The sequence below is a fragment of the Homalodisca vitripennis genome, chromosome 4 (assembly GCF_021130785.1).
Source record: "Homalodisca vitripennis isolate AUS2020 chromosome 4, UT_GWSS_2.1, whole genome shotgun sequence".
Taxonomy (NCBI): Eukaryota; Metazoa; Arthropoda; class Insecta; order Hemiptera; family Cicadellidae; genus Homalodisca; species Homalodisca vitripennis.
In genome coordinates this window covers 161,593,041-161,620,635 of record NC_060210.1, presented here as the reverse complement: position 1 = coordinate 161,620,635, position 27,595 = coordinate 161,593,041, and the positions used below count along the sequence as shown (strand labels likewise).

Sequence of the window (27,595 nt, the reverse complement as noted above, 5' to 3'; positions counted from 1 at the left end):
GAAGTGTCTCTTTTACACAGAATAATATTATTGTTTTCTGCTTTTAAATGTTTTCATCTCCAAACCATGAGCTGAGAGAAAGATGGGTTTAAAGGTAAAAATTGTGTAGTTTTTTGCAAATATTAAAAAAACTATTCAATTTAGTACAAATAACGTCCTATGCATATTTGTCTAGGATTTATATTATTTGTAATGTATATGGAAGAAACTGCCCTGAAGGCTTAAATTCTTGGATATTACCTCACATATTACCTAAAAACCTCTCAGAATTTTACAATTTTTTTCTGATCACTACTATGCAATGGGTAACCTGGCATGTTTAGAAAATCTTACCAAGTGACCTTGAATGTGCCACCCCAAACTGTGCCCTCACATCGGTCAGCTCAGAGCTATGCCGTCTCCTTCCCTCTCCCTTCCACCAAGCTAGACACCATGCTAGTCTGGCCATGTACCTATGAAAGTGAGATTCTTGCATATTATTTAGTTCAAGACCGCTTTTTCAGCTATAAGTTTTGGCAATGAAGATGTTATAGTAGATGAGAAGGTAAACTTTACCAATTTGATCATGGCTCTCAATTTCTCTTCACTTGTGACTTCTTACACAAGTGTACTATTTGATAAACTGTAAGTTAATTTCTTAAGAATACAATTTGTATACAACTTCTATTTCGCATTTAAAATATTATTTTTAAATATTGGTTTGAATGGTTGATATATAATTGCATCCACAAGGTATTTCACCTTGGATTGGTGTCTGTGCATGATATGCTGGGATAAATTTATTAGAAATAAACAAATAATTCTATATAATTTTTTTAATGCGTGCAAATTATGGAATTCATCAAAGTAAAGCAATTTTACCTTTTTTCAATCTCTTATTTACTAATTTAAAATAAATTGTGATTTTATTTTTTTTTATTGTACAGGTTTCAATATAATTTTTGTAGCCAAGGAGAAACATTTTTAAATCTCTGTAAAAATTGTAATTCTACAGCTTATTATTTTGTGAAAATTTGCTATCAAAGGTAAAAAGTATATTCTTTTCTTACAGGGACTAACCACGAATATGTTTATATTCCAGATTATGATGTAAGACGTTGCATCTTGACGGTAATATCTGACTAATGTTCTTAATCTTAATGTTCTGTATTTCCAGAACAAGGCATTCTTTTTAAACTGAAGATTAATCATCCACTTTTGCTTCAGATAAAAACCTTCTAAAATCTCCTTATGCATTTCAGTTTAATAATTGACAAAGCTTATTTCTGTATATGATTTTTCAATGGCTAATAAAGATATTGATTACTAATTACATTGTCAATGTGCCCAATATAAATATAAATAAATGTTACTATAAAATTGTAATTGTATGTCCTATTTTACTAAGATTAACCATATAATACAGTTTTAAAAATACTTTCTTTTCTGCATGATGTGTGCCAGAATATTTACAGTAACAAAAAATTGGGCTATTCAAACATAGAAAAATAAAATTAATTATTAGTTGAGCAAATGCTGATTTATATTTACTGTAGTATTTTTAGTCTTTTGCCAGCCCTAAAGTACATAGCAAATATTGTCAAGATATGTTTTCTCAAGAACGTAGCTTTCCTGCAAAATAGTTTATTTTACTTTTTAAATTTAGGTAGTTTCGAACAACTTAGGTTAAGAAGGAGGTGGTTTATGCAAGCCAAAATAATTTCAATTGTTAAAAGAAATTAAGAGTAGGAACAAATGTCTTTAGTTTTTGTGATTCGTCAGTCATTATTTTAAGATGTGACGGTACGGTACGATTCAAAATAAGAACATAAAAGTTCATGAGATTAAACATTGTTGTTGTAGGAAAAATCTCAAGGTCATTCCACTGTAACCGGCTCATAGTTCAGGTATTGGTCTTCACTCTTATATTTCTTCTCTTATTACTTAGTTAGTTGATATATAATGTTTAATTGTTATTAATATCCTGCATGTTGACAGATGTATGGAGGCATGAGAGGTATCAAAGGGCTGGTATGTGAGACATCCGTGCTTGATCCTGAGGAGGGTATTCGTTTCCGAGGCTACTCTATTCCTGAGTGCCAGAAATTGCTACCTAAGGCCAAGGGAGGTGCTGAGCCTCTGCCTGAAGGTCTCTTCTGGTTACTGCTTACTGGTGACATTCCTACAGATGCTCAGGTAAGTGATTGATTTGTTTGTCTTTTAGTGGTTTAACTGTAACGTTTGTTATTATTGATGTTCCAAACCAATGTAGATAATTATTTAATGTTTCAATATTCAAAGTGAAATTCTTCAACATCAATCTCAATTAAAGGAACAGTGTGACTCGGTGAAAATTCTTAAATGTAAACATGACATTCTTAAAGTTATATGCACTTGAAAATTACTCTAAAATATTGATGGGAAAATTATTTTTTAAATTAAAAAATGTTAAACCGCTGCTGACCAAACACAACAAACATGGACGTCTCATTATAGTTAACCTGTTGAGTCCCGGGTTATGGCAGCACAGGGGCATCTGCTGGCCCGGGTTTTTTCTGTCACTTGGTTACTACTTTGCATTATAGTTATTTTTTGCATCTGCATAATCATATACTCATAAGTTTTATTTTTATGTTTATTTATTTCATATTATTGATATTTCTAAATTCAAATATACATATTTAACACATTCGCTACCGAAATGTAAAAACTTTTTCGTTAATATGGACCGGCTGGCACACATATGTGCCGGCTTGTTGATTCTTATAGACCGATGGCACATATTTGTGCCGCTCGGTACAGTTCCAGTGGACCGACGGCACATATTTGTGCCAGTGTAGTATTATTAAATAAAAGGCTGTGGTAACGATCGGTCTATTCTTTCGACTTCATTCTTTCATATCGGTCTACAGGGATGTCTGGCACATATTTGTGCCGCTTGGTCTCTCGGTATGTTCACAATTTCTTCCTTGGTGCAGTTCAAGGTCTCAGGTCAAAAAAGCCATGACCCAGTCAAATTGAACAAGAGGCTACGGTGTCATGTTTGTAGAATAAGACAGAAAAAGCGGAAAAACAACTTTCTTCACATGTTCCAGCTGCACAGATGAAAAGGACAATAAATTCGGACTCTGCATGCCAGAGTGTTTCAATGAATTTCACAAGTGAAAAACTAAAACAAAATGTGTGTTACCTAAGACATTTTTATTTCCTAAACTGTTTTATGTCAAAGATAAAATGTAGCTCATTACATAAATGGAGTATTAAATAAGAGACATTTGTGTGAGTTTTTTTTTAATAACATATTCTGCTATTTCCAAAGTGTTTATCCAAAGATCTTGTTTTAGTTTGTACAATACACATAACTACCATGTCAACACTAGTTTTTATTATTTTCACAATGTGTCCTAACACAGTTATGGCAATTTTTACTTGACTTTCAACTAGAAAAAGTTTATATTTGAGGTTTAGCCTAAGCCTAATTTTTTGCTACAGACCGACCGGCACATATATGTGCCACTAGCCAAAATGTATACAACGTAAAAAAAGGATGTGGAATCAAGTTATACGTTTGCCTAAGGCTATAAAATGATTTATAAATTGATTTGAACAAATTTGTACTCTTGGGCTACGGTAATGACCACACTACTTTGAGCTGGTCTGTGAGAAGTGCCCAACTCACACAATGGTGGTCTATCTTGATGGACCTACCGGCACATATATGTGCCGGTTGGTAGCGAACGTGTTAAATTTATATGTGTGATATATAATGTGTGATACTAATTCCATTGGAAACAATGACAAGAAAAAATCTAGGTTTGTAGATTCCTTACTTATTCCAGAATCAGCATTTATTCCAGATTTTGAGCTGTCAAATGGAAATATGTGCGGAATAAAGTTGGTATCATTCACCCAGGGATAGGTAATTGGAGGTAGCTTTCTACGTTTGGGGTTAGGCCTACATTCAGTTCCTTCATTACCAGTAAAGTCATTTCTGGGATTATAATTTTGAACTACCTCGTTTATTACCAAGTCAACACTATCCAAAGTAGGCTTATTTGGACGATTATTAGAATAAACAGTATCACCTGATGGTCCTGGTACTGGTTCATCGAGATAACCTAAATCGTGGTTGAAGTCTGCATCACGAACTAGTTCACTAAAAATAAAATCACCACTTCTTACACGACTGAAAATATCCACATCACTTTCGTCGTCACTATCAGATAGTTCACTAAACTCACTGCCCAATAATTCATTAATATCTTGATCAAACAACTCATGCTTACGTGAAGCCATAATTATTGTGTACAAACAACAGCAACCGGCTGAAACGCCTCGACGTTTAGAGTAAAAACAGGCTGCCAAGTATCGTAGCGCGAAACAAAATATACCTCACGAGAAAGCCAGTGTTCTCCCGAGTAACCCGGTATATTGAACGTCATTTAATTTAGCGAATTGAGTTGAAGAAAACGCAAAAATAAAACGCTCTGCGCGCGGCCGCAACAGTACGGCAACGGGCCACGACTGCACACTTGCCTCAGTCGCAACTGTGCGGCTACGGGATCCAACAGGTTAATAACCATGATCAGTCAACAGAATTCACTAGTTTGGCTCTAAGTACTGCCAGTGTGCAACGTTCTCCCCTAGGGGAATTGTGCAAATGTCCGGTATCACTCAGTGGAGAAAGGGGGTGGTCCTTGACAGCGCGCCGTAAGGGTAAAGGGTAATCTACGATTAGTACTTCTTCTTCTTTAAGGTTGCTCGGTGAGGGAAAGGGCGCCACCTTGTTGTAGGACAGGTAACAGGCAGGGCTCCAACAAGGAAGAGTACCCCTGCTCCAAGGAAAGTACCAATCAGGCTCCCTACTACCATACACTAAAGCTAATTTTTTTTTGTCAACCAGGCCTTTGGATTACACAGATAGTTGTATTGAAATATTCTGAATATAAGGTTAAATATAGACCCCTAATACTTATGCGAGGTTATCTAAATCCAGTTACTAGGACTGAACAAAAGAAACAAAACACTCAAATGTTTGCAATTAAACTAATTATTTATGTGCAGGAATTGTATGACATTATCACAAGTAATCCAGCCTTACAGTAAGTAAATGCTTTAGACAGAAAATAATCAACAACAAACATAGCGAAGATACAATGTTACCACTTATTAGAGAGAATTACAAATGGCTAAATGAACTCTATTTATGGTAGGGAGCGCTCCACTTCCTCAAAACAACATTCAACATACATAAATAAATACAATAAACACATGCAATAAATGGTCTAGACATGTAAATAATAGACGACACAAGTAAATATACTAAAGATACACTATAATGCACTAAGGTGTGCAGTTAACGTCTGGAGGGTAGCGTTGAACCAAATTTTAAGGGCTCCTTCCACAATACAAAGGCTCCTGGTCCAGAATTAGACATCAGTCCGCGTCCGACTCACTAATCCATAAGAGCACTCTGTGAACTAATCCAAGTCTGTACTCACCAACTGGGAGTCACAACACAAAAGGCCTACTACGTCCGGTCCAGACCGTGGCTCGGAAGAGCGGATCCGCGGTGCGGTAGTGGTAGGTGTAAGGCGGCACGGCTAGGAGCAGATCCCAGTGTCAGGGTAGTGCAAGCTGGAGTACCCACTAGCGGCTCGGCAATAAGTCCACCAGGCTCCGGGCGCAGTCCAGAAGTGTACCCATACCAAATCCCAAAAAGCCCTGATTAATATGTTCAACCAACAGAGAACATCAGATAACAACAGTTCTCAGTAGCAATTGAAATGGACATTTACATACAAATGAAAAACAACAATCAAAACATTTAAAAATAAACACATTCGGTTTTAGTTCGTTTTAAGCAAAGACAGATATTATGCTAGAATCTATAATCAGCTGATTAAGCAACAATACTCTAGGGGATAATGAATCCACCTGTATTTATGCAACCTCTGGCTATAAAATCATGAGAATTGTAAGCTTGACTGTTCATATCAAAGGCTAATAAACACTGTCGAAAATAATAAACAGTTAAAGTACCCTACATGTACACAGTATGATTTAACATAATAGGCAGTATAATAACAAAATTGAATTTATAAATTTAATGTGATATCAAAGACTAATTATTAATAGCTTGAGGTAATAATTTACCTTGACTTTTATTACAAATAAACATTGATACATTAAGAAGAAACGTTGAAACTATTGTATCGTACTAACATGAAACTGTGACACATCAAATTAGGACTGTACACGGTCTGTTACAAAATATATGTCAATCATGGTTGTATTTTATGCGACTTGTATGTATTTATATAATTAAATACTTACTTTACTATAAAAGAGATTAATTTTCTTCGATTAAAACATTTAAAACATTGCAGTTATAACAGTTCAAGTTGTGACATTAATTCTCAACATATGTACTATTTATAAGTTTACCTCTTTCTCTTAGAAATGTTGTCAACATAGTTAGCGTAATTGGTTTTGAAACAAATACTTTAAACAAATTATTAGGTAAGATTATTAACTATTAAAAGTAAATGCCACGTTTTAGCTTTACACGTTCAATTCAAACCCTAACAGTTTTTCCAAAGGCTCAGTTGAGTGATTCTATAATCTTGAGTAGTGTTTTAAACTTTAAAATTAGTATATTGAATTCACGTAAGAGTGACGAGAACTAAGGAAAATATATGGTAGTAGTTCACCTTGGCCAATTTATTAGTCGGCTCCCGAAAATCCAGCGAAGCTGAAGGGCTCGTAGACACACACAGCACCGACGCAATCCAGTCACTCGCAAGCTTCCTCACTAATCAATCCACCAGCTGTTATCAGTTCACCTGCCGCAGCGTGTCGTCCGGTCGTGCGGTGAACAGTCCACCGGAGATAAAAGGTTACTCAATGGGCTATTCTTTTATGCAGAACAGGCAAGAGTGACGTACGGGCATTGGTATAATTGGTACAATGTCGGCGCGCTACGACATTGATGAATTGAAATTTATATAATGTAGAGTGATCAGTTCTACATTATTTATACCATAACTCACCATAAACTGCACACGTCACAAATACCCCCCTGCCTGTAGAAAATTTCCCAAATTTTCTTCACTTGATGAACCTTTTGAGGTCAGCCACATGCCATTTCCCGATACGTTTACCTTTCATATCAGCCAGGGTGTATACCAAAGGAGATACTTCCTCAGCCACCAAAAAGGGTCCTACATATTTAGGTGCTAGCTTCGCTGAGAAATACTTTGTTGCGTCCGACTGTGGGTAATTCCTTTTGAGGACGACATCACCCACTCGGTAGTGTACAGGTCTTCTACGAAGGTTATAGCGACGAGCTCTCCGTCCATGGGCATTCTTTAACCTATCAGCAACCTCTTGATAAATGTGCTTCAGCTCTTGTAGCTTGTCACCATAATGCCTTGAATCTTCTGGAGAAGGTACCACAGAGCCATCCTCAAGAACCTCAAATCCTGCCCCAGCAGTGGCGAGTTCTCGCCCGAAGTTCAGGAACGCTGGCGAATACTGTGTAGTCTCGTGGTACGCTGTCCTAAGAGCAAATCCTAGCTTAGGTATGTACTTGTCCCATTCTCGGTGGTTGTCTTTCACGTATGCCCTTAACATAGTAACAATGTCCCGATTCACCCTCTCTGCCGGATTGGCTTGGGGATGGCGACTGGCGTTTAAAAGGATCTTGATGTTATACTGTTTTGCAAGGTTGGTCATCGGCTTTCCGATGAATTCTGAGCCATTATCGCATATAATGTAAGCCGGGACGCCATAAACCATGAAAATATCATCCTCTAAGTGATTGGAGACCAACTTCGCTGTAGCAGCTCGCAAGGGACGCAAAACAGAATACTTAGTGAAAGTATCGGTGATGACTAACAGATACTTAACCCTTTGAGGAGTAATGACGTCTTGGAACGTCACTAGTTGCTGTTCCACAGGAGTAACAGCTGAAACATGAAAATACAACCCAGGAGTAAAAAAAAAAAAACACATTAAACGTATTTTTTTTTAATTGATTACAAATAAAAATGTACAAAAGTTGGAATGGTTACATTTTTTTGTGATTTACAGGTGATTTACAAAATTTTTTTTGGTGTGAAAATTCCTCAAAACAAGGGTAAATACACAATGCTACATTGCAGTCTGGGCAGTGAAATGTGGTATCCTTCCTCTTCTTTTCACGGGTGGTTGTGTTTGTAGCATACATAACACCGCTTTTGAGCTTTCCTTGCTTGACCTTCAGGAGAAGGGAGGGGGCGGGGCAAAATGGCGCGCTGTCAGGCGGAGCGGATGTTTGTCTCCACTTGGCGCTGCTACTGGACGTGGCACAGTGCTCCCCTGTCTGGGTTGGTAGTGCGCCTCAAACAACTGTCTTATCAGAGATGTCCTGAATTCAGAGAATGGAATCTTTTTGTTATTGAATATACCATGCATCCGGAAGGCATTTAGTAGTGTTTAGATCTAATAAGTGGAAAAAGAGTTTCCTGTACCACTTGGTTGTCTTCCTCGTTGTATCATTGAATGATATAACCATGTCCGTTCTCTATCTACGGCACCCATGTACTTGCAGTATTCGATGACTGATTTGGGCTTCTCTTTGGTTTTTCCCCCTCGTTTGGTTACAGGAACCATAGTGTGTTGGTGTACTGTAGAAAGCATGGTTACTTGTCGGCGGTCACACCATCGCACAGCAATCATGTCTTCTCTGCTTCGAACTATGCACTCTCCTTCTTTCATTTTTTTTGGCAGACATGGCATGTCCTTCCGGTTTGCTCTTTGCCGTACCACAAGCTCCAGTTTTGTTATCTAAGAGGCCATCTCAATAAGGTCGGACTTGTTATACCAGTTATCGAGATAGAGTACATGATTCCGATCTAAATAGGGGTGGATTAGGGGTTTCTACTACTTTGGCTGAGACCCCAAATTCTTCTTCACTCGACATGTAGTTTGTTTGTGCCTTTTCCTGTGTATACAAGAAAATCGAGAACAATACCTGAATGGCTGTCACAGAGAACAAAAATTTTTATACCAAAGCGTTTGCGCTTGCTAGGTATGTACTGCTTGAATTCGAGTCTGCCTTTCCAAAGAATCAGACTTTCATCAATCACGAGACTTTTTTCTGGATTGAAATTTGAAGAAAACTTTCTTCTGATGGTTTCAATAACAGTTCTTATTTTGTAGAGCTTATCACCACCTTCTGAAAGGGAATTATCGTCCAAATGAAGCATTCTAAGAATTATTAGGAACCTATCTTGACTGAACAGAGTGGAGAAAATTGGTGTTTGCAATAAAGGATCCGTGCTCCAGTACTGTTTCATTGTATTTTTTCTGCAATGAGGCATGAGCATCATAACTCCCAAAAAACAATACATCTCGTCTATATTAGTGTCACTCCAGCGTTTTACTTTAGAAAATTGTTTGATGTTTTCATTTTTCATTTCATCACGAGCATACTTATTTGTCTCTTGTACAATGTGAGAAACTAAATCTTCATCAAAAAGATTGTAAAAGAATTCAATCTCCTTTCCTTCAAAATTTGACACATCATCCAATGTAAGACCCGATTTAGAATTGTCAAATGAAACATTCTTGGGATTAAAAATATTCCCATGGTTCCAAGAGCAATCGTGACATAGTTCAGGCGCATTATCTGGCAGGGATGAATTATTAGAAAAATCTATACTGTCATTAGTCCGTCATCATAGACTGTGAAGAGTGTCCTTGGTGTCTAATATCGCTAGTAGACGTACCTGCATTGACAAAGGAGTCGTCTTCGACATCACTTTCATCCGCAAAGACATCGTCTGCATTGAAAAATGTTGTCTTCTCCACAGTCACTTTGTTCGTCAAGATGTCGTCGTCCGAATGAAGAACACTGTCATTGTTTTTCAGTAATTTTGATCACCCTCACTCACGTCATAGATAAGATGTCTGATCTCTTCACTTCGAAGCATAATGTCCGGATCCAAATCCATCTTATCAGTACTAATACACTAGGTATAACTACTTTCGAGCATATAAGCATACAAGCAGCAAACGAAGTAAACGAAACGGTAAAACCACTTCACATGTTTACCTAGCAATGCTCAACAACACACTCTAGCGGCAATTTCCAGTTCCTGTTGTTTCTAATAGATGGCGTGTGCGGGTCTGTCCGCTCGAGAAATAAGATGGTTTTGATAATTATGTCTTATTTGCCGATTATTCTGCCTCAAAAATTACACTACCAACTATGGTTTGGTTTTTAAATTAGTTTTAAATAACTATATGGTTCTAAATGGATGCAAATAAAACAAAAACAAAAGAAAAAAAATAAATTTCGTAACAAACAATAAATGACGTTCTGGAACGTCACTACTCCTTTTGGCTTGTTTTTTCATTTGACGTTCTGGAACGTCATTACTATTTTGAAGCAGTTTCCCGTACTACTCAAAGGGTTAAATCCCTTCAATGACCGAGGTAATGGTCCTATTAAGTCTGCAGCAATCATTAGCCAGGGAGCGTTCACACCACGTTGTGTTCCCATCACACCAGCAGGGAGTTGTTGGTCGTATTTTATGCGCTGACAGACATCACATCGAGCAACGTATGTAGCCACATCCTTCCGCATCTTGGGCCAGTAATAACGCTGCTGCATCCGTTTGTAGGTTTTCAGAACGCCCTGGTGGCCAGCGGTTGGTTTATCGTGACATTCGGCTAGAGTTTGAGAACGAAGATCTTTCGGGATAACCAATCTCCAATTATCATCTTGTAGCGAAGGCTCCAAAGTGGTCACTCTCTTCCAAAGCTTTCCATCCTCAGTTCGCCACTGGCTATACTGTTCTGGGTTAGCTAACACGTTCTGCAGCATGGTGGTATACCAATGATCCTTAAGTTTGGAGGGAAAATGGATGGCATCACACCACACGGTCTCTTCAGTGGGGAGGTCAGGTGGAGTTGTCCTCGATAGTAGATCCGGCACTACGTTGTCCTGGCCTTTCCTGTGGACTAGGCGGAAGTCGTAAGGCTGGAGTCTGAGAGCCCAGCGTGCCAATCGTCCAGTCGGATCTTTCAGATTGTTTAGCCAGAGTAGGCTATAGTGGTCGGTGACCACGGTGAACCTCGTACCTTCCACATATGGCCGAAACCTCTCAACAGCCCAGATCACCGCCAGACACTCTCTTTCCGTGGCTAAATACTTCTGTTCTTGGCGGGTCAAAGTACGGCTAGCGTAGGCCACGACTCCTTCTCCATGTTCGTACTCCTGGCTAAGTACCGCACCTATCCCAACGCCAGAGGCATCACAGGAAATCGTGAAGGACTTAGCAAAATCTGGACAAGACAATATCGGGGCTGTTATCAGGCAGGATTTTATGTCCTGGAATGCCTTTTCTGCTTCTTCAGTCCATTCAAACTTGGTATTTCTCCTGAGAAGTGACGTTAGCGGATGCATTCGAGGAGCGAAATTGGGTATAAAACGGCGATACCAAGACGCCATGCCCGTACATTGTCTCACTTCCTTTTGATTCCGTGGGGTGGGAATTTCCACAACCGCATTGATCTTATCGGGATCAACCCTCAGTCCATCACCACCGACGAGGTAGCCCAAGTACTTAAGTTCTTCTCGACAGAACTTGCACTTCTCCCTATTAAGAGTGAGTTTGGCTGCTCGGATTCTCCTAAAGATTTCCGACAATATCCCAAGGTGCGCCTCAAATGTAGATGTTACTACTACAATATCGTCTAAGTAGACAAAAACGTTCGGCTCGAGGTCGGGTCCCAAAACGGTGTCCACAAAACGCTGCCACGTTGCGGGAGCCCCACACAGTCCAAAGGGCATCGTCACAAATTGATAGAGGCCACGACCTGGGATCGCAAAAGCCGTCTTCTCCTTGCTAGCTTCTTCCAGCTCTATCTGCCAATAGGCACTTTTGATATCGAGACTTGACAAGAATCGAGCATCTCTGAGTCGGTCCAGAATGGTGGTAACTTGTGGTAGGGGATAAGCATCCTTGCGGCTTACGGCGTTGACTGCCCTAAAATCTACCACGAATCTCTTGCTACCATCAGGCTTGTCCAACAACATTATTGGCGATGACCAAGCGCTTTGGGACGGTTCAACGACTCCCAACTGCAACATACGGTCCAACTCCTCATTTATCAATTTTTGGCGAGCTGGGGATACGTTATAATATCGTTGCTTGATGGGTTGCGCGTCTCCCGTGTCTATGACGTGCTTGACACGATCAGTCCTACCTAACGTAGATGGTTCATTTTTAAAGTGCTCTTCTAGTAGGTTTTGAAGTTTTCCTCGTTCTTCTGGGGTCAAGTGGTCTTCAGACGTAATCCCTTCAATAGCGCTACATAGGAACGGCGTCTCCCTTGGAGCAAACTCCCATCTTCGATTACGCATATCAGCTACTATGTGCATGCGCTCCCAAAAATCGATGCCCAATATCAAAGATTGCTGCAATGATGGAACAACACATACACTCAAGTTCTCGGTTCTACCCCTTAGAGAGATGGGCAGATCTACAAATCCCTTGACCTCGTGTCTGTTAGAGTCAGCAGTCTCTACAAAACGTCCAGAAGCAGTCTTAAGGCGCGTAGGGAACTTTTCCAAAATCCACAATCCTTTTTCTCCAAGAAACGTTTGAGAAGCACCGGAGTCTAGAAGTGCAGTAATCTCTCGACCAAACACTCTCACTTTTAAATATGGTCTAGGGTCTGACTGAAAGGTATGCAAAAGATAGTCTATAGTGGGGGAATTCTCGCTAGACTGGGAGACAGGCATACCCACTGAGCTCCTGACTCCCATCCCTACTCGTTTTTTTGGAGTACATTTAGGGCACTCTCGTTTCAAAATGTTGTCCTTGCCACAGCCAAAACAGAACTTCTTCTTGGTCTTGCGACAAAATCGGAAACGATGGCCTTTCTCTCCACAATTCCAACAAGATACCTCTCCGCGATCTGGTCGTGGTGATGCCTTGATGTCAGCTACTCGTCCTTGGGTGATTACTCTGCGACGACTTGGATCTTGATAGGCGAGGTCCGGTTCAAGCGTTACCTCACTTCGTTGAGATCTGTTTCTCGTCATGCTTAACCGTCCAGCTTCAGCTCGACGTCCCATGGATCGAAGTTGATCTAGAGTTTGGATGCTAAATAAAGCCAATCTATCCTGCAACTGCGGATGGAGGTTGTAGTAGATCTGGGCCAGACGAGTACTCTCGGGAACGGGGACAGCAAGTCTGCCATACAGGCCTTCCACAGCCGCGATGTAGAGGTCCAAGGGTTCGTTGTCTCCTTGTACTCTATTGAATATTTCCTGATGAAGCCGTAGATCGTAATCAGCAGGTTGAAAGACTTCTCGCAGTTCCTTCGTTAGTTGATGCCATGACCGGATCCTGTTAGCGGCTGCACGATACCATACAAGCGCGGGGCCAGCAAAGAGATCGACAGCCGAGTCATAAAGTTCTTGGTGAGTTACTCCTCGGGCTCGACGAAGTTCCTCGACCCTTTCCAAGAAGGCTGCGATGCTAGGACCAGAGTTGTCGAATTTCAGGCCCCACTTATACACAGGTACATATCTGGGGCGTGAGCCTTCTCTTTTGTCTTCTAAATATCGCAGATCGTCTTGGCGGGGCCAGTCTTGAACAACTCTTCCCATCGAAGAATGATTTTCCTGCTTCTTCCGGTCTTCTTGAAGCCTCCACTCTTCTTTTTGCCATCTACTCTCTTGCTGTTGTCTCTCTTCTTGTAGTCTTCTTTCTTCTTGTTTCCACTTCTCTTCCTGTTTTCTTCGTTCCTCTTGAAGCTTCATCTCTTCCTGGCGAATCCAGTTATCTTGCTGTCTTTTCAAATCTTGTAGCTGCATCCCGTCTTGACGTTCTCTTTCTCTTCCAAGTCTTCCTTCCTCTTCATGTGTTCTTTCCTCTTCTGGTGAAACGATTGAGCCAGAAAATGCTAGAACTTTCGTGGGGACAAAGAGAGGATCCGTCCGCTTATCTGAATCTGGCTGGGGTTGTGGATTGCCAGCTGATAGAGTCTTGTTGTCAGGAGAATCCACCTTAGCCGCAGACTTAGAGTCCTTGAAAGAGTCCAACAATCCCTTGCATTTACCCACTAAGCACTGCTTGGTCTGCTCCTGATCATCATCCGCCGTCGCACCCACCGGTATCCTATCAGCTCGAAGGTATAAATGCCATAGGCGTGCAACAATACAATGATACTCATTATCGTTATAATTCCCCTCATAGTCACTCACAAGTGCTGATAAATCCTGGTACTTTGCCTCACACTCCTCTAGTTCTGTATCCGTATCCAAAGAATTAACTACAGTCTCCTCTATTGGCGTATTCGACGCTAAACTCTGAGAAAGTCGTTTTCTCAAATCTCCGGCTGTACCTCCAGAGGGAAGATTCCTAATCTTCAGCTCATAGATAACTTCTGTTTTACGCAGGTGATAGGCACTCATATTTAGATAAGATACAAAATTCAAAAGTGGAACAGAAATACTCATAAGTTTCCCAACTCAAAAATATAAACACCCTTAAAAGGTCACAAAAACAACATGAGCGTATAAAATTAAAATTTCGAAAGAATACGCTCAATAAGTGTCACAACAACAATAAATAGAGATATGTTGTCCAAATAAACTACAATAATGACCAAAACACAGAATTCAAAGCAAATGTCAGAATTATTCCATAACTGAAAAGGAGAAATAAGTTTGTTTGATATTTAGGTTTTTGTACTTTGTTTTGTTAAGGAAATGTGAATAACTACTTATTCCAAGCAACACTAATGCAAACCGATCATATCAGCAGCAACAGTTCAAGTTCATAGAAATAGTTAATATTTACAAAAACACAAGTATGAAGGACAAATAAAAAAAATGTACAGTTATAACTATTACTTCAGATTACTCCAAATAATCCAGGCCCCACGTTGGCAGTGCCATTTTTGCAACGTTCTCCCCTAGGGGAATTGTGCAAATGTCCGGTATCACTCAGTGGAGAAAGGGGGTGGTCCTTGACAGCGCGCCGTAAGGGTAAAGGGTAATCTACGATTAGTACTTCTTCTTCTTTAAGGTTGCTCGGTGAGGGAAAGGGCGCCACCTTGTTGTAGGACAGGTAACAGGCAGGGCTCCAACAAGGAAGAGTACCCCTGCTCCAAGGAAAGTACCAATCAGGCTCCCTACTACCATACACTAAAGCTAATTTTTTTTTGTCAACCAGGCCTTTGGATTACACAGATAGTTGTATTGAAATATTCTGAATATAAGGTTAAATATAGACCCCTAATACTTATGCGAGGTTATCTAAATCCAGTTACTAGGACTGAACAAAAGAAACAAAACACTCAAATGTTTGCAATTAAACTAATTATTTATGTGCAGGAATTGTATGACATTATCACAAGTAATCCAGCCTTACAGTAAGTAAATGCTTTAGACAGAAAATAATCAACAACAAACATAGCGAAGATACAATGTTACCACTTATTAGAGAGAATTACAAATGGCTAAATGAACTCTATTTATGGTAGGGAGCGCTCCACTTCCTCAAAACAACATTCAACATACATAAATAAATACAATAAACACATGCAATAAATGGTCTAGACATGTAAATAATAGACGACACAAGTAAATATACTAAAGATACACTATAATGCACTAAGGTGTGCAGTTAACGTCTGGAGGGTAGCGTTGAACCAAATTTTAAGGGCTCCTTCCACAATACAAAGGCTCCTGGTCCAGAATTAGACATCAGTCCGCGTCCGACTCACTAATCCATAAGAGCACTCTGTGAACTAATCCAAGTCTGTACTCACCAACTGGGAGTCACAACACAAAAGGCCTACTACGTCCGGTCCAGACCGTGGCTCGGAAGAGCGGATCCGCGGTGCGGTAGTGGTAGGTGTAAGGCGGCACGGCTAGGAGCAGATCCCAGTGTCAGGGTAGTGCAAGCTGGAGTACCCACTAGCGGCTCGGCAATAAGTCCACCAGGCTCCGGGCGCAGTCCAGAAGTGTACCCATACCAAATCCCAAAAAGCCCTGATTAATATGTTCAACCAACAGAGAACATCAGATAACAACAGTTCTCAGTAGCAATTGAAATGGACATTTACATACAAATGAAAAACAACAATCAAAACATTTAAAAATAAACACATTCGGTTTTAGTTCGTTTTAAGCAAAGACAGATATTATGCTAGAATCTATAATCAGCTGATTAAGCAACAATACTCTAGGGGATAATGAATCCACCTGTATTTATGCAACCTCTGGCTATAAAATCATGAGAATTGTAAGCTTGACTGTTCATATCAAAGGCTAATAAACACTGTCGAAAATAATAAACAGTTAAAGTACCCTACATGTACACAGTATGATTTAACATAATAGGCAGTATAATAACAAAATTGAATTTATAAATTTAATGTGATATCAAAGACTAATTATTAATAGCTTGAGGTAATAATTTACCTTGACTTTTATTACAAATAAACATTGATACATTAAGAAGAAACGTTGAAACTATTGTATCGTACTAACATGAAACTGTGACACATCAAATTAGGACTGTACACGGTCTGTTACAAAATATATGTCAATCATGGTTGTATTTTATGCGACTTGTATGTATTTATATAATTAAATACTTACTTTACTATAAAAGAGATTAATTTTCTTCGATTAAAACATTTAAAACATTGCAGTTATAACAGTTCAAGTTGTGACATTAATTCTCAACATATGTACTATTTATAAGTTTACCTCTTTCTCTTAGAAATGTTGTCAACATAGTTAGCGTAATTGGTTTTGAAACAAATACTTTAAACAAATTATTAGGTAAGATTATTAACTATTAAAAGTAAATGCCACGTTTTAGCTTTACACGTTCAATTCAAACCCTAACAGTTTTTCCAAAGGCTCAGTTGAGTGATTCTATAATCTTGAGTAGTGTTTTAAACTTTAAAATTAGTATATTGAATTCACGTAAGAGTGACGAGAACTAAGGAAAATATATGGTAGTAGTTCACCTTGGCCAATTTATTAGTCGGCTCCCGAAAATCCAGCGAAGCTGAAGGGCTCGTAGACACACACAGCACCGACGCAATCCAGTCACTCGCAAGCTTCCTCACTAATCAATCCACCAGCTGTTATCAGTTCACCTGCCGCAGCGTGTCGTCCGGTCGTGCGGTGAACAGTCCACCGGAGATAAAAGGTTACTCAATGGGCTATTCTTTTATGCAGAACAGGCAAGAGTGACGTACGGGCATTGGTATAATTGGTACAATGTCGGCGCGCTACGACATTGATGAATTGAAATTTATATAATGTAGAGTGATCAGTTCTACATTATTTATACCATAACTCACCATAAACTGCACACGTCACAAATACCCCCCTGCCTGTAGAAAATTTCCCAAATTTTCTTCACTTGATGAACCTTTTGAGGTCAGCCACATGCCATTTCCCGATACGTTTACCTTTCATATCAGCCAGGGTGTATACCAAAGGAGATACTTCCTCAGCCACCAAAAAGGGTCCTACATATTTAGGTGCTAGCTTCGCTGAGAAATACTTTGTTGCGTCCGACTGTGGGTAATTCCTTTTGAGGACGACATCACCCACTCGGTAGTGTACAGGTCTTCTACGAAGGTTATAGCGACGAGCTCTCCGTCCATGGGCATTCTTTAACCTATCAGCAACCTCTTGATAAATGTGCTTCAGCTCTTGTAGCTTGTCACCATAATGCCTTGAATCTTCTGGAGAAGGTACCACAGAGCCATCCTCAAGAACCTCAAATCCTGCCCCAGCAGTGGCGAGTTCTCGCCCGAAGTTCAGGAACGCTGGCGAATACTGTGTAGTCTCGTGGTACGCTGTCCTAAGAGCAAATCCTAGCTTAGGTATGTACTTGTCCCATTCTCGGTGGTTGTCTTTCACGTATGCCCTTAACATAGTAACAATGTCCCGATTCACCCTCTCTGCCGGATTGGCTTGGGGATGGCGACTGGCGTTTAAAAGGATCTTGATGTTATACTGTTTTGCAAGGTTGGTCATCGGCTTTCCGATGAATTCTGAGCCATTATCGCATATAATGTAAGCCGGGACGCCATAAACCATGAAAATATCATCCTCTAAGTGATTGGAGACCAACTTCGCTGTAGCAGCTCGCAAGGGACGCAAAACAGAATACTTAGTGAAAGTATCGGTGATGACTAACAGATACTTAAATCCCTTCAATGACCGAGGTAATGGTCCTATTAAGTCTGCAGCAATCATTAGCCAGGGAGCGTTCACACCACGTTGTGTTCCCATCACACCAGCAGGGAGTTGTTGGTCGTATTTTATGCGCTGACAGACATCACATCGAGCAACGTATGTAGCCACATCCTTCCGCATCTTGGGCCAGTAATAACGCTGCTGCATCCGTTTGTAGGTTTTCAGAACGCCCTGGTGGCCAGCGGTTGGTTTATCGTGACATTCGGCTAGAGTTTGAGAACGAAGATCTTTCACCTTGGCCAATTTTTTAGTCGGCTCCCGAAAATCCAGCGAAGCTGAAGGGCTCGTAGACACACACAGCACCGACGCAATCCAGTCACTCGCAAGCTTCCTCACTAATCAATCCACCAGCTGTTATCAGTTCACCTGCCGCAGCGTGTCGTCCGGTCGTGCGGTGAACAGTCCACCGGAGATAAAAGGTTACTCAATGGGCTATTCTTTTATGCAGAACAGGCAAGAGTGACGTACGGGCATTGGTATAATTGGTACAATGTCGGCGCGCTACGACATTGATGAATTGAAATTTATATAATGTAGAGTGATCAGTTCTACATTATTTATACCATAACTCACCATAAACTGCACACGTCACAAGTGGTAGTACTAGGCCTAACAGTCAGATAACACGCTGCGAATAGTAGTTCCTATGAAGCCTCTTTTTTATCTTTTTTGTGCTGCTGATTGTTAAGTATTTATATTATTCTTTTTATTCATCACTGTTAATCAGGATATAATGTTTTTGTTGTAACAACAATCATAAAATGCTACAACTTCCCCAGCAACTTGCATCCCATGTCTTAGTTCAGTGATATCATGACAGCTTAAACACTCCATATATTGTGTACAGGTTGCTGCTGTATCCAAGGAATGGTCCAACAGGGCTGGACTTCCCTCACATGTGGTGACGATGTTGAACAACTTCCCCAGCAACTTGCATCCCATGTCTCAGTTCAGTGATATCATGACAGCTTAAACACTCCATATATTGTGTACAGGTTGCTGCTGTATCCAAGGAATGGTCCAACAGGGCTGGACTTCCCTCACATGTGGTGACGATGTTGAACAACTTCCCCAGCAACTTGCATCCCATGTCTCAGTTCAGTGCTGCTGTCACGGCACTTAACAGCGAAAGTAAATTTGCCAAAGCCTATTCACAGGGAGTAAAGAAAACTCTCTACTGGGAGGTACATATATTTTCAGATACAGAGAATAACATTTTTTAGGATACATTAGTGTTCCTAGAAGCATGTTAACTTCTACATGTTCACTACTATATGTTTTTGACCGCTTGCAAGTATGCTGTTAAGTAGTCAAAATTTAAATAGAAAAATATTATGCCCTTAACTTTAATTTATAATGAACTAATTACAATTAATATTATCTTTTATAAGAATCTAAAACATAATTTTATTTTATGGCCCCTCTGCCAGTTTTTCACATTTTTCTGGTCCCTAATTATTATAATTATGTGAGTAATCCTAGTTTTCCTTTATTAGACTGGTTTGTACAATTATTTATTTACAGTAAGGATATAATCTATTTCAATAAATGCAATGTACTTAATTTGATTTATTATGTACAGCATATCTATGAAGACTCAATGGATCTGATCGCTAAGTTGCCCGTGATCGCAGCAACCATCTACCGCAACACATACCAGGATGGCAAGGGAGTAGGCGCCATCGACCCTTCCAAGGACTGGAGTGCCAACTTTACTCAGATGTTAGGCTTTAACAGTCATGAGTTTACTGAGCTCATGAGGCTATACCTCACCATTCACAGGTACAGAATATTAAATTTTTAGTTTGCTTTAGTTTTTTACAGAATCCGCGTTATTTTTCTTTCAATACGACAAGCAAGTATACATGGAGTGACAATTATATTAATTTAGGGAGTAGTCTGAAATATGTATTAATAGGCGGAGCAGAGGCCTTAAGATTAATTGTGCATGTGTTTAATTTGTTTTTCTCTTTAATTTAAATCATTTTCAGTTTTTGCTAATGGCTTACCAACTAAAATCTCCAATTAATATGTATTGTTTTGATATTTTGCTGTATCATTAGAAAACAATGCCTCATAGTATATTATAAAATAAAAAATAAAAGTTAATGTTATGGTGTTTATTTCACCTAATGTTAATGACCCTGTGAATCATACATAATGTGGGGGGACAGGATTGCTCAAGGACGGCAAGACAAGATTCTTGGTTAAGCTGGTGAGTGTACAATGTTGCCTTGAGAACAGAAAAACTTGATTTAGCAGATTGCATTAGAATTTATTGCATTTAGAAAAACTTGAATCCTTTATAAAAAGAACAGTCTTGACAACATTGATAAGTATTATGTAGTTTGAACTTGATGTTTATAAAACATTTATATCTTTTATTGTAATGTCAGACCAGTACCTGTCATTGCTGCTTGCTGGTCTCAATAGTCTGGCTAGTCCTCTTAACGGATTTAGTTAACATTGTAATACATAAAATTGGTGGTTTGCAGTGACCATGAAGGTGGTAACGTGTCTGCTCACACTGTACACTTGGTGGGCTCGGCTCTGTCAGATCCGTACCTGTCATTTGCTGCTGGTCTCAATGGCCTGGCTGGTCCTCTTCACGGATTAGCCAATCAGGAGGTGAACTTTGTGATACTATATATTTTTATAAATAAATATTTATCATATTTGACAACTTAAAAAATGCTGAGTAAAATATTATAGTGATGTAAGATTGAGTATAGTATCTCCATTTCTTTTTGAAATCAATGGTAACATTAAAGGTAGAACTTACAATATTGTTTAAAAGTAAGGATAGGTTAATTCCAGTAGTTGATATCTCGATGCTTAGCACTATTCAGATATTATAGGTTGTTGTTACTTTGTCTTCTTTCACTTGATTCCAATACCAACAATTTTATCACTAAATACTGAAGTAAATGAACAGGAGTGCTTTAAATATACATTAAAAGTCACAATTTTATAATATCACAAATCTAATTATTACATAATTACACTAATTTTATAAATATTTGTTGTCCAGTTTGTATTTTCTATATTTCACGCATTCCTGCAAGTCTGTTTCATCTATTCTCGGACAATAGCTGATCAGCAGTACGCAAATTACTGATTGTTAAAACGTGATTTTTTCATACATGTGTATGAAAACATGTAGATAATCTTTATTCTAGACATAGGGAATTAAAAATTTACAAGTTATTCTAGTTTTTTTAATAATATTTAGCATGCTAATCCTATTTTTTTTATATCTATCTATATCTGTGCTTCACTGCATGTCTAATGTGTCTATGCATGGGTTCCTACTGCACGGCAGTAAGTAAACATACGTTAGCTAATTTATTTGTATCTCATTATTTGTTTATAAATATCTAAGGGCATATGTTTATACCTTAATATGTTTTATCATGGCATGTTTAAAGTATGGTTAGAAATCTGTGATTGGTCACTCCTACTGGCCAGATTTGCTTCAATGGTAACAAAACAAAACCATTTAATGTATATTCATAGCTACAGATAGTACAGGAATTGGTATCGATTTCAGAATCGAGACTACAATATCGTTTCAGTAACAATGTTTTTGATATCGGCCATCCCCATTTGAAAGTAATTACGTATAATGAATTCTTAAATACTGTTAAGAGATATTAAAATCTAAAATAAGTGGCTAAGAACTAGTTGGTGTCCAGGTGTTGGTATTCTTGACCAAGATGCAGAAGGAGTTGGGAGACAACATTTCTGATGACAAGCTGAAGGAATTCATTTGGAAGACTCTGAAGGGAGGCCAGGTGGTGCCTGGTTATGGCCATGCTGTGTTGAGGAAGACAGATCCACGCTACACTTGCCAGCGAGAATTTGCCCAAAAGCATTTACCCAATGATCCTCTTTTCAAAGTAAGATATATTTTATATTAATTGTACTAACCAGTTTGTTAATTGCTCTGAATTTGTTGAAATAAAATATCAATTTTATTCAATCTTTAATAATTCAGAAGCTATGCATTTTAATTATTACAAAACTTAACAGCTGTAAACTATGTTAACAAACCTGAAAACTATTTACAGTTATTTTACTTTTTTAGTATTTTTAATGTGTGTTAAGTTTGAAAACATTGTCAACAATTTCTGGTTAGTCATTCATATATATGTTTAACAGTACACCTATAAAGGCTTTAAGTTCTGCCATTGAGATGTATTTCCCTGACCACCACATAGATTTCTTTTGGAGGAGTGTGATTTTGGATTTTCTCTCTTGCGTACCTGTTCGTTTCTTCTACTATTTCTAATTGTAAGTTATCATAATAAAACCTGGAAAATTATTAAGCTACTCAAGTTTGAATCATAATCTGTCCATTCTCACCAGCTGTCTTCGGTTTCTTCCTTGTCATCCTCAACGTTCTGTTCATCAATAACAACTTCATTAGGACTATTATCTATTTTACCTGAATTTCCTCACCCAGTTCTGTACGAAGTTCATTTTCAAATCATTCGCGTTTATCTGAATTAGTCACTAAAATGTAAAGAACTAATCTCTCTATCACTATCATAGGCTTTATTTAATAGATGATAGAGAATAACTAAAAGTTTAGTAAGGCCTAAGGTATTAGTGTGCTGGTGAGTTTGGTTTCTGGATGTAAGATTTATTTGGAGATGGTGTAAAACTCTGCACCACCACAGAGACAAATTCATTATCTGTAGCAATTCTTGGTAATGGTAACATTCCGAATTCCATTTGACATCTTCAAACCTGTTGAATGTTGTGTCTCCCAGTAGTCTTAAAAAGCCACTTCCTTTGATTAAAATACAATAGGATAATCAACTAAATTGATCACAAGTTAAATTAGACAAGAGGTAAGTAACATGGTTTAAAAAATTAGGTTTCCAATTAATATTAATTAACTGATTTAAGCTTTTAAACAGCCAGAAAAGTTTTGTAATTTTTCTAATTATTCTGTAAAGTTATTCATTATCTAGTCATTAATTAATTTATTCTGTGTATGTGAACTTAAAGTAATGACAGAAAGATATAGAGCCACTAATACATGAGTTGTTTCTTGCAGCTGGTGTCACAAGTGTACAAGGTGGTGCCCCCCATACTCCTTGAGACTGGCAAGGTCAAGAACCCCTGGCCTAATGTGGATGCTCACTCCGGTGTTTTACTGCAGGTTTGTATTAGAGAATATTCTGATAATGAAAAATCCCATCTGTTTGGTAGTACCTTTTTGAACATGTATTTTTTAGATTTACATTTTTAGCAGTTTCTGATTTCATTAATTAAATTGATTTGTCTTACAGTACTATGGCCTGAAAGAGATGAACTATTACACAGTCCTCTTTGGAGTGTCCCGAGCGTTGGGAACATTGGCTTCTCTCGTGTGGGACAGAGCTCTGGGTCTCCCTATCGAGCGACCAAAGTCAATGTCAACGGACGGTTTGATGAAAGCACTCAAAGCAGCCTAGAGAATCTCAGATTAAATGTTGCATAGCAATATTTGTACCTTCAAAATTAGTAGTGAGCAAACAGTTACAGTGATGTCCCAGAATTTTAGATTTGTCAGTTATAAAAGAAGTACTCATTTGTTTTAAGTATTTCATAATGTATTTTCTGTTAACTTCATTGCCACTCTTTAAAACTTCTAGGCTTATAATTATTTTCTGTTTTTGTATCAAAAACACTGCCATAAATTGTTTTTAATAAATACTTTATTGATTTGTAAGCCATGTGTTATTTATAGATTAAGAAATCAAATCAAAATTGATAGTTTGAAGTGGTAATCAAGCAACTATAAAACTTTATGAATAAATCAAGTATAAAAATTTATCATCGTGAAGTGCTTGGTGAACTACTTATATGTGAACAATACTCTATTTGTGTGCAATATCTCCAAATCAAATATGTTCCTTATATTATTCGTGTGTAATTAACAACATAAATTAAAATGTAATATCACAGTAATAGTTGTTAAAATTCAGTAAAACTTATTTTTTTCAATATTTTGACACTATTGACAAAATATTAAAATTGGTAATAAAATTAATACTATGTAATTAAATCTATGCGGCCTTAATGCTTAAGTTATTTCCATCACACTCAGTGTCAGACAATAAACTATTTTATTTCCTTTTTTTATAGCACCAGCGTTATAGCTGTCTCTCCAAATCATCGTATTAATAATAGGTTTAATTATTTATTATTTATTTGTGCATAATTGTGTAAATGGTGTGCTGTTCCGGTATACCCGATTAGTCAGGTTACTGTATCTTATCGGTTGTTCTTGTTAATTTGTACAAAATTTGTATCAAAAAGTATCATTGTAGTAAATAAAACCTTTTTTAGCTAGTAAATAAGAGAGTTACTTCACTTCCCTTTTCAATTTATACCTTTCATTGATTATATTAAAATAAAATAATATCGTTTTATGATACATCATCAGATATGTTGTGTGTGTGTATGTAATTTTATTATTAGTATTTTTTTTTTATAATGTAGTGAAAGTATAGTGCGACTATACAAAATTATTTCCCTTAAGCCGTCAGTTTTCTCACAAGTTTTCTTATGATAAGTTCTTTGTCTAGCTCTGTTATCTTAAACCTACAAAAACACAAATTCATGTACAAAGGAAAGAATCTGCCAAACTGAATCTAAACCGTTCTATGGATATGCCCTCAAGTAGGAGACAATGAGACAAGTAGAAGGCGGGGGAGTTTCTTGAGGTCAAGCAAATTTTAGACGACTGTAGTTTTTGCCTTGGCGAGGTAATTTACAATGATAATTTTCCCTATAAGTGGCAAAACTGCAGTTTTGTAGTATTTTGTATGATACTGCGTTTAAAACACTGGAAGTTGGCTTTTTCTGTAGCATAATTAGAACTTGGTTTTAGATGTGGTGGGGCGGGAGGTGGTGGATTCAATTAAAGAGCTAGAGTAGGAGATAAATTCCTGTTATTTTGGTCTCGGTAAAAGTGGGTGAGCAAAAACAGCAAACCAACGTTATGTATTGTAACTTTAAAGTTTTGGTGCGTACTTATTATACATTATTCAATTAATTATACATCAAATGTGAAACACCAAATAATCTGATTTGCCTTTCTTAAATCTGATTTTTAATAAGAAAAGTTTTTAAAAAAAATGATTGGAAAAACAACTAGTGGCTAGTAATCGCTTAATACTGGAGAAACATTTTTAAGTGACTAATCACTAGTCATTTGACAGATCCAGGTTTAGTCCAAATTTAACTGACACAAACAGCTGTTGACCTTTCAGCTGAAGTTCAAAACATCTGTTTACATTTAAACTTTATAAAATATTAAGTGTTACATATTTGTATTTTCTTGATCAGGGCAAAAAGGTAGACTCAGCTGTGGCGTTGGAAATATAAAGAGTTTGAACCAGAAATGCCTTTCCTGTGCAAAACATGAAGAGTTAGGTTAAACTCTGATACTCTTAGCTGTGGACAAGGAAATATGTACTTGGTGTATGCCTACTTAAGTTTGAAAAATGTTATAGGACTCAATCATATTACATTGTAAGTGCTTTTAATAAGCAGTATAAGGACTTTGATTTTGAAAATTGCATATGAAGCCGTGGGTAACAGCTAGTTAATTACAAAAATAAATTTTCATTCTGTGTCTAAATCATAGTGTCAGGATCAAAAGTTTGTTTTTAGAAAAAAAACATATCTACAACCTAATCAAAAATGTATCAATAGTATAATAATCTTTTTTAATGTAACATGTGATCCTTCATTTTTGAGTCAATTCCTTTACATTAAATTTGCTTTTGAATTTGTTATATTAGCCTATTAGAGATATTTTATTTGAGCCAGGTTTAAGGTTGGTCTCTCCTAAGTTGAGAGTATTTTTATGCGGTTTTCTTCTGTTAAATTCCAGAAAATATTGACTGACTGAAGGTAAGACACTTCATATTCATTCTGTTACAAATTCAAAATATCAAAAAACTTAATGCATTAAGGTCAAACATGCACAAAGAATTAAATCTGTGGTTATGAGTCTAACTTGACAATAGAACCAGTTGTACATAAAAAAAACGTCGTCGAATGCACCAGAGGTAGACTATCTAAAAATAAAGGTACTTACATAACTATAAAATATCATTTAACCCCAGAACTGTAAATCGAGCATTTTCTTTATCACACAGAGCAAAAGTATATTTTAATGCTTAGTCGTATTTACAAAGTCAGAATTCCAATTTGTACTTAATTTCTTTAGGAAAGATGTGTTTTGAAAGGGGACGCTGCCTTAGTATCCTCTGGAATAAGCACCCGCTCGGGCTTTGCCGTCACACCAAGGGTGTCCTAATTCAGCGCACCCCACTGTTCTGAGGGGATGCTTATTCAGTGCATGGATAAGGCTTTGAATTAGCACCCCATAGCATTCAACCAAAAAATGAACAGGTTTTTGGAAATTTTTCATTCCTTAATGTTATAAAAATACATCACTATTTTTCTATTATAAGAACTATAATCCATGTTGAATAAGGGCGTATTTGAATAACTTATTGATTGCATATATTACATTGAGATGACATAATTAACTGTGTTGAATTGTTGTAGGCTGTATAATAATGTAAAATATAGTCACATTGAAATGAAACATATACCACTTCCGTCTGTCTGGCTTACTATTGCCAGTAAATACTTTATCCATGTAAAGAAAATAAAACTTGTTTCATCAGTAAAAACTGTTAGACCCACTTGGATACTTTTCTTTTGTAATTAATAGTATATAATTATATATAAATATAACTACTAAAGATTATTAAAAAAATATTACATAACAAAAATATTCAAATGGGCCCAACAGTTTTTACTGATGAAACACGTTTTATTTTCTTTACATGGATAATATATATGGATATATACAGGGTGTACATAAAGTCCTGCACAGGTATAATATTTTATGAACGATAACAGATAAATCAACAAGATTTGGTACATCAACACTACACCTAAAAATCTACTTTTTGAAGGAACTATCAGTTTTCTGTAATATCATGGGGACGTCCCGCAAGGAGTCAGAAGGAAATCTTAAATAGGAGCATAGGTCAATATGCACATCATTTTAAAGGGCTTATCTAGCAGAGTGTAATGCCGCAAACCGCACTCAAAAAGATTAATCCAGTACAAAATGGCGGTTACTTGGTTACATTTTATTAGTAGCCATAACCCCAGTAAAGCAAAACTGCAACCAAACGAATACTGCAGCTAAATACTACATTATGCTTGTCAGTTGTACAGAAATGAATTATGACGTTAGTTATCCTCAAGGGTTACAAATTTGGTCCTAATATATTGATA

At 37.7% G+C, this 27,595-nt stretch overlaps 1 protein-coding gene across 1 annotated transcript in view; it reads left to right on the top strand.

Moving 5' to 3' along the window:
* The window catches only part of LOC124360483 (probable citrate synthase 2, mitochondrial), a 39,500-nt gene extending 14,876 nt beyond the window's left edge, over positions 1–24,624 (top strand). The window contains exons 3-9 of the mRNA XM_046814150.1: positions 1,978–2,175; positions 19,270–19,458; positions 19,857–20,056; positions 20,770–20,902; positions 21,970–22,173; positions 23,340–23,444; positions 23,575–24,624. Of these exons, the coding sequence (XP_046670106.1) occupies positions 1,978–2,175; positions 19,270–19,458; positions 19,857–20,056; positions 20,770–20,902; positions 21,970–22,173; positions 23,340–23,444; positions 23,575–23,739 (1,194 nt within the window). The 3' untranslated portion in view covers positions 23,740–24,624. The remainder of the gene's footprint in view (positions 1–1,977; positions 2,176–19,269; positions 19,459–19,856; positions 20,057–20,769; positions 20,903–21,969; positions 22,174–23,339; positions 23,445–23,574) is intronic.
* Positions 24,625–27,595: the final 2,971 nt, after the last annotated feature.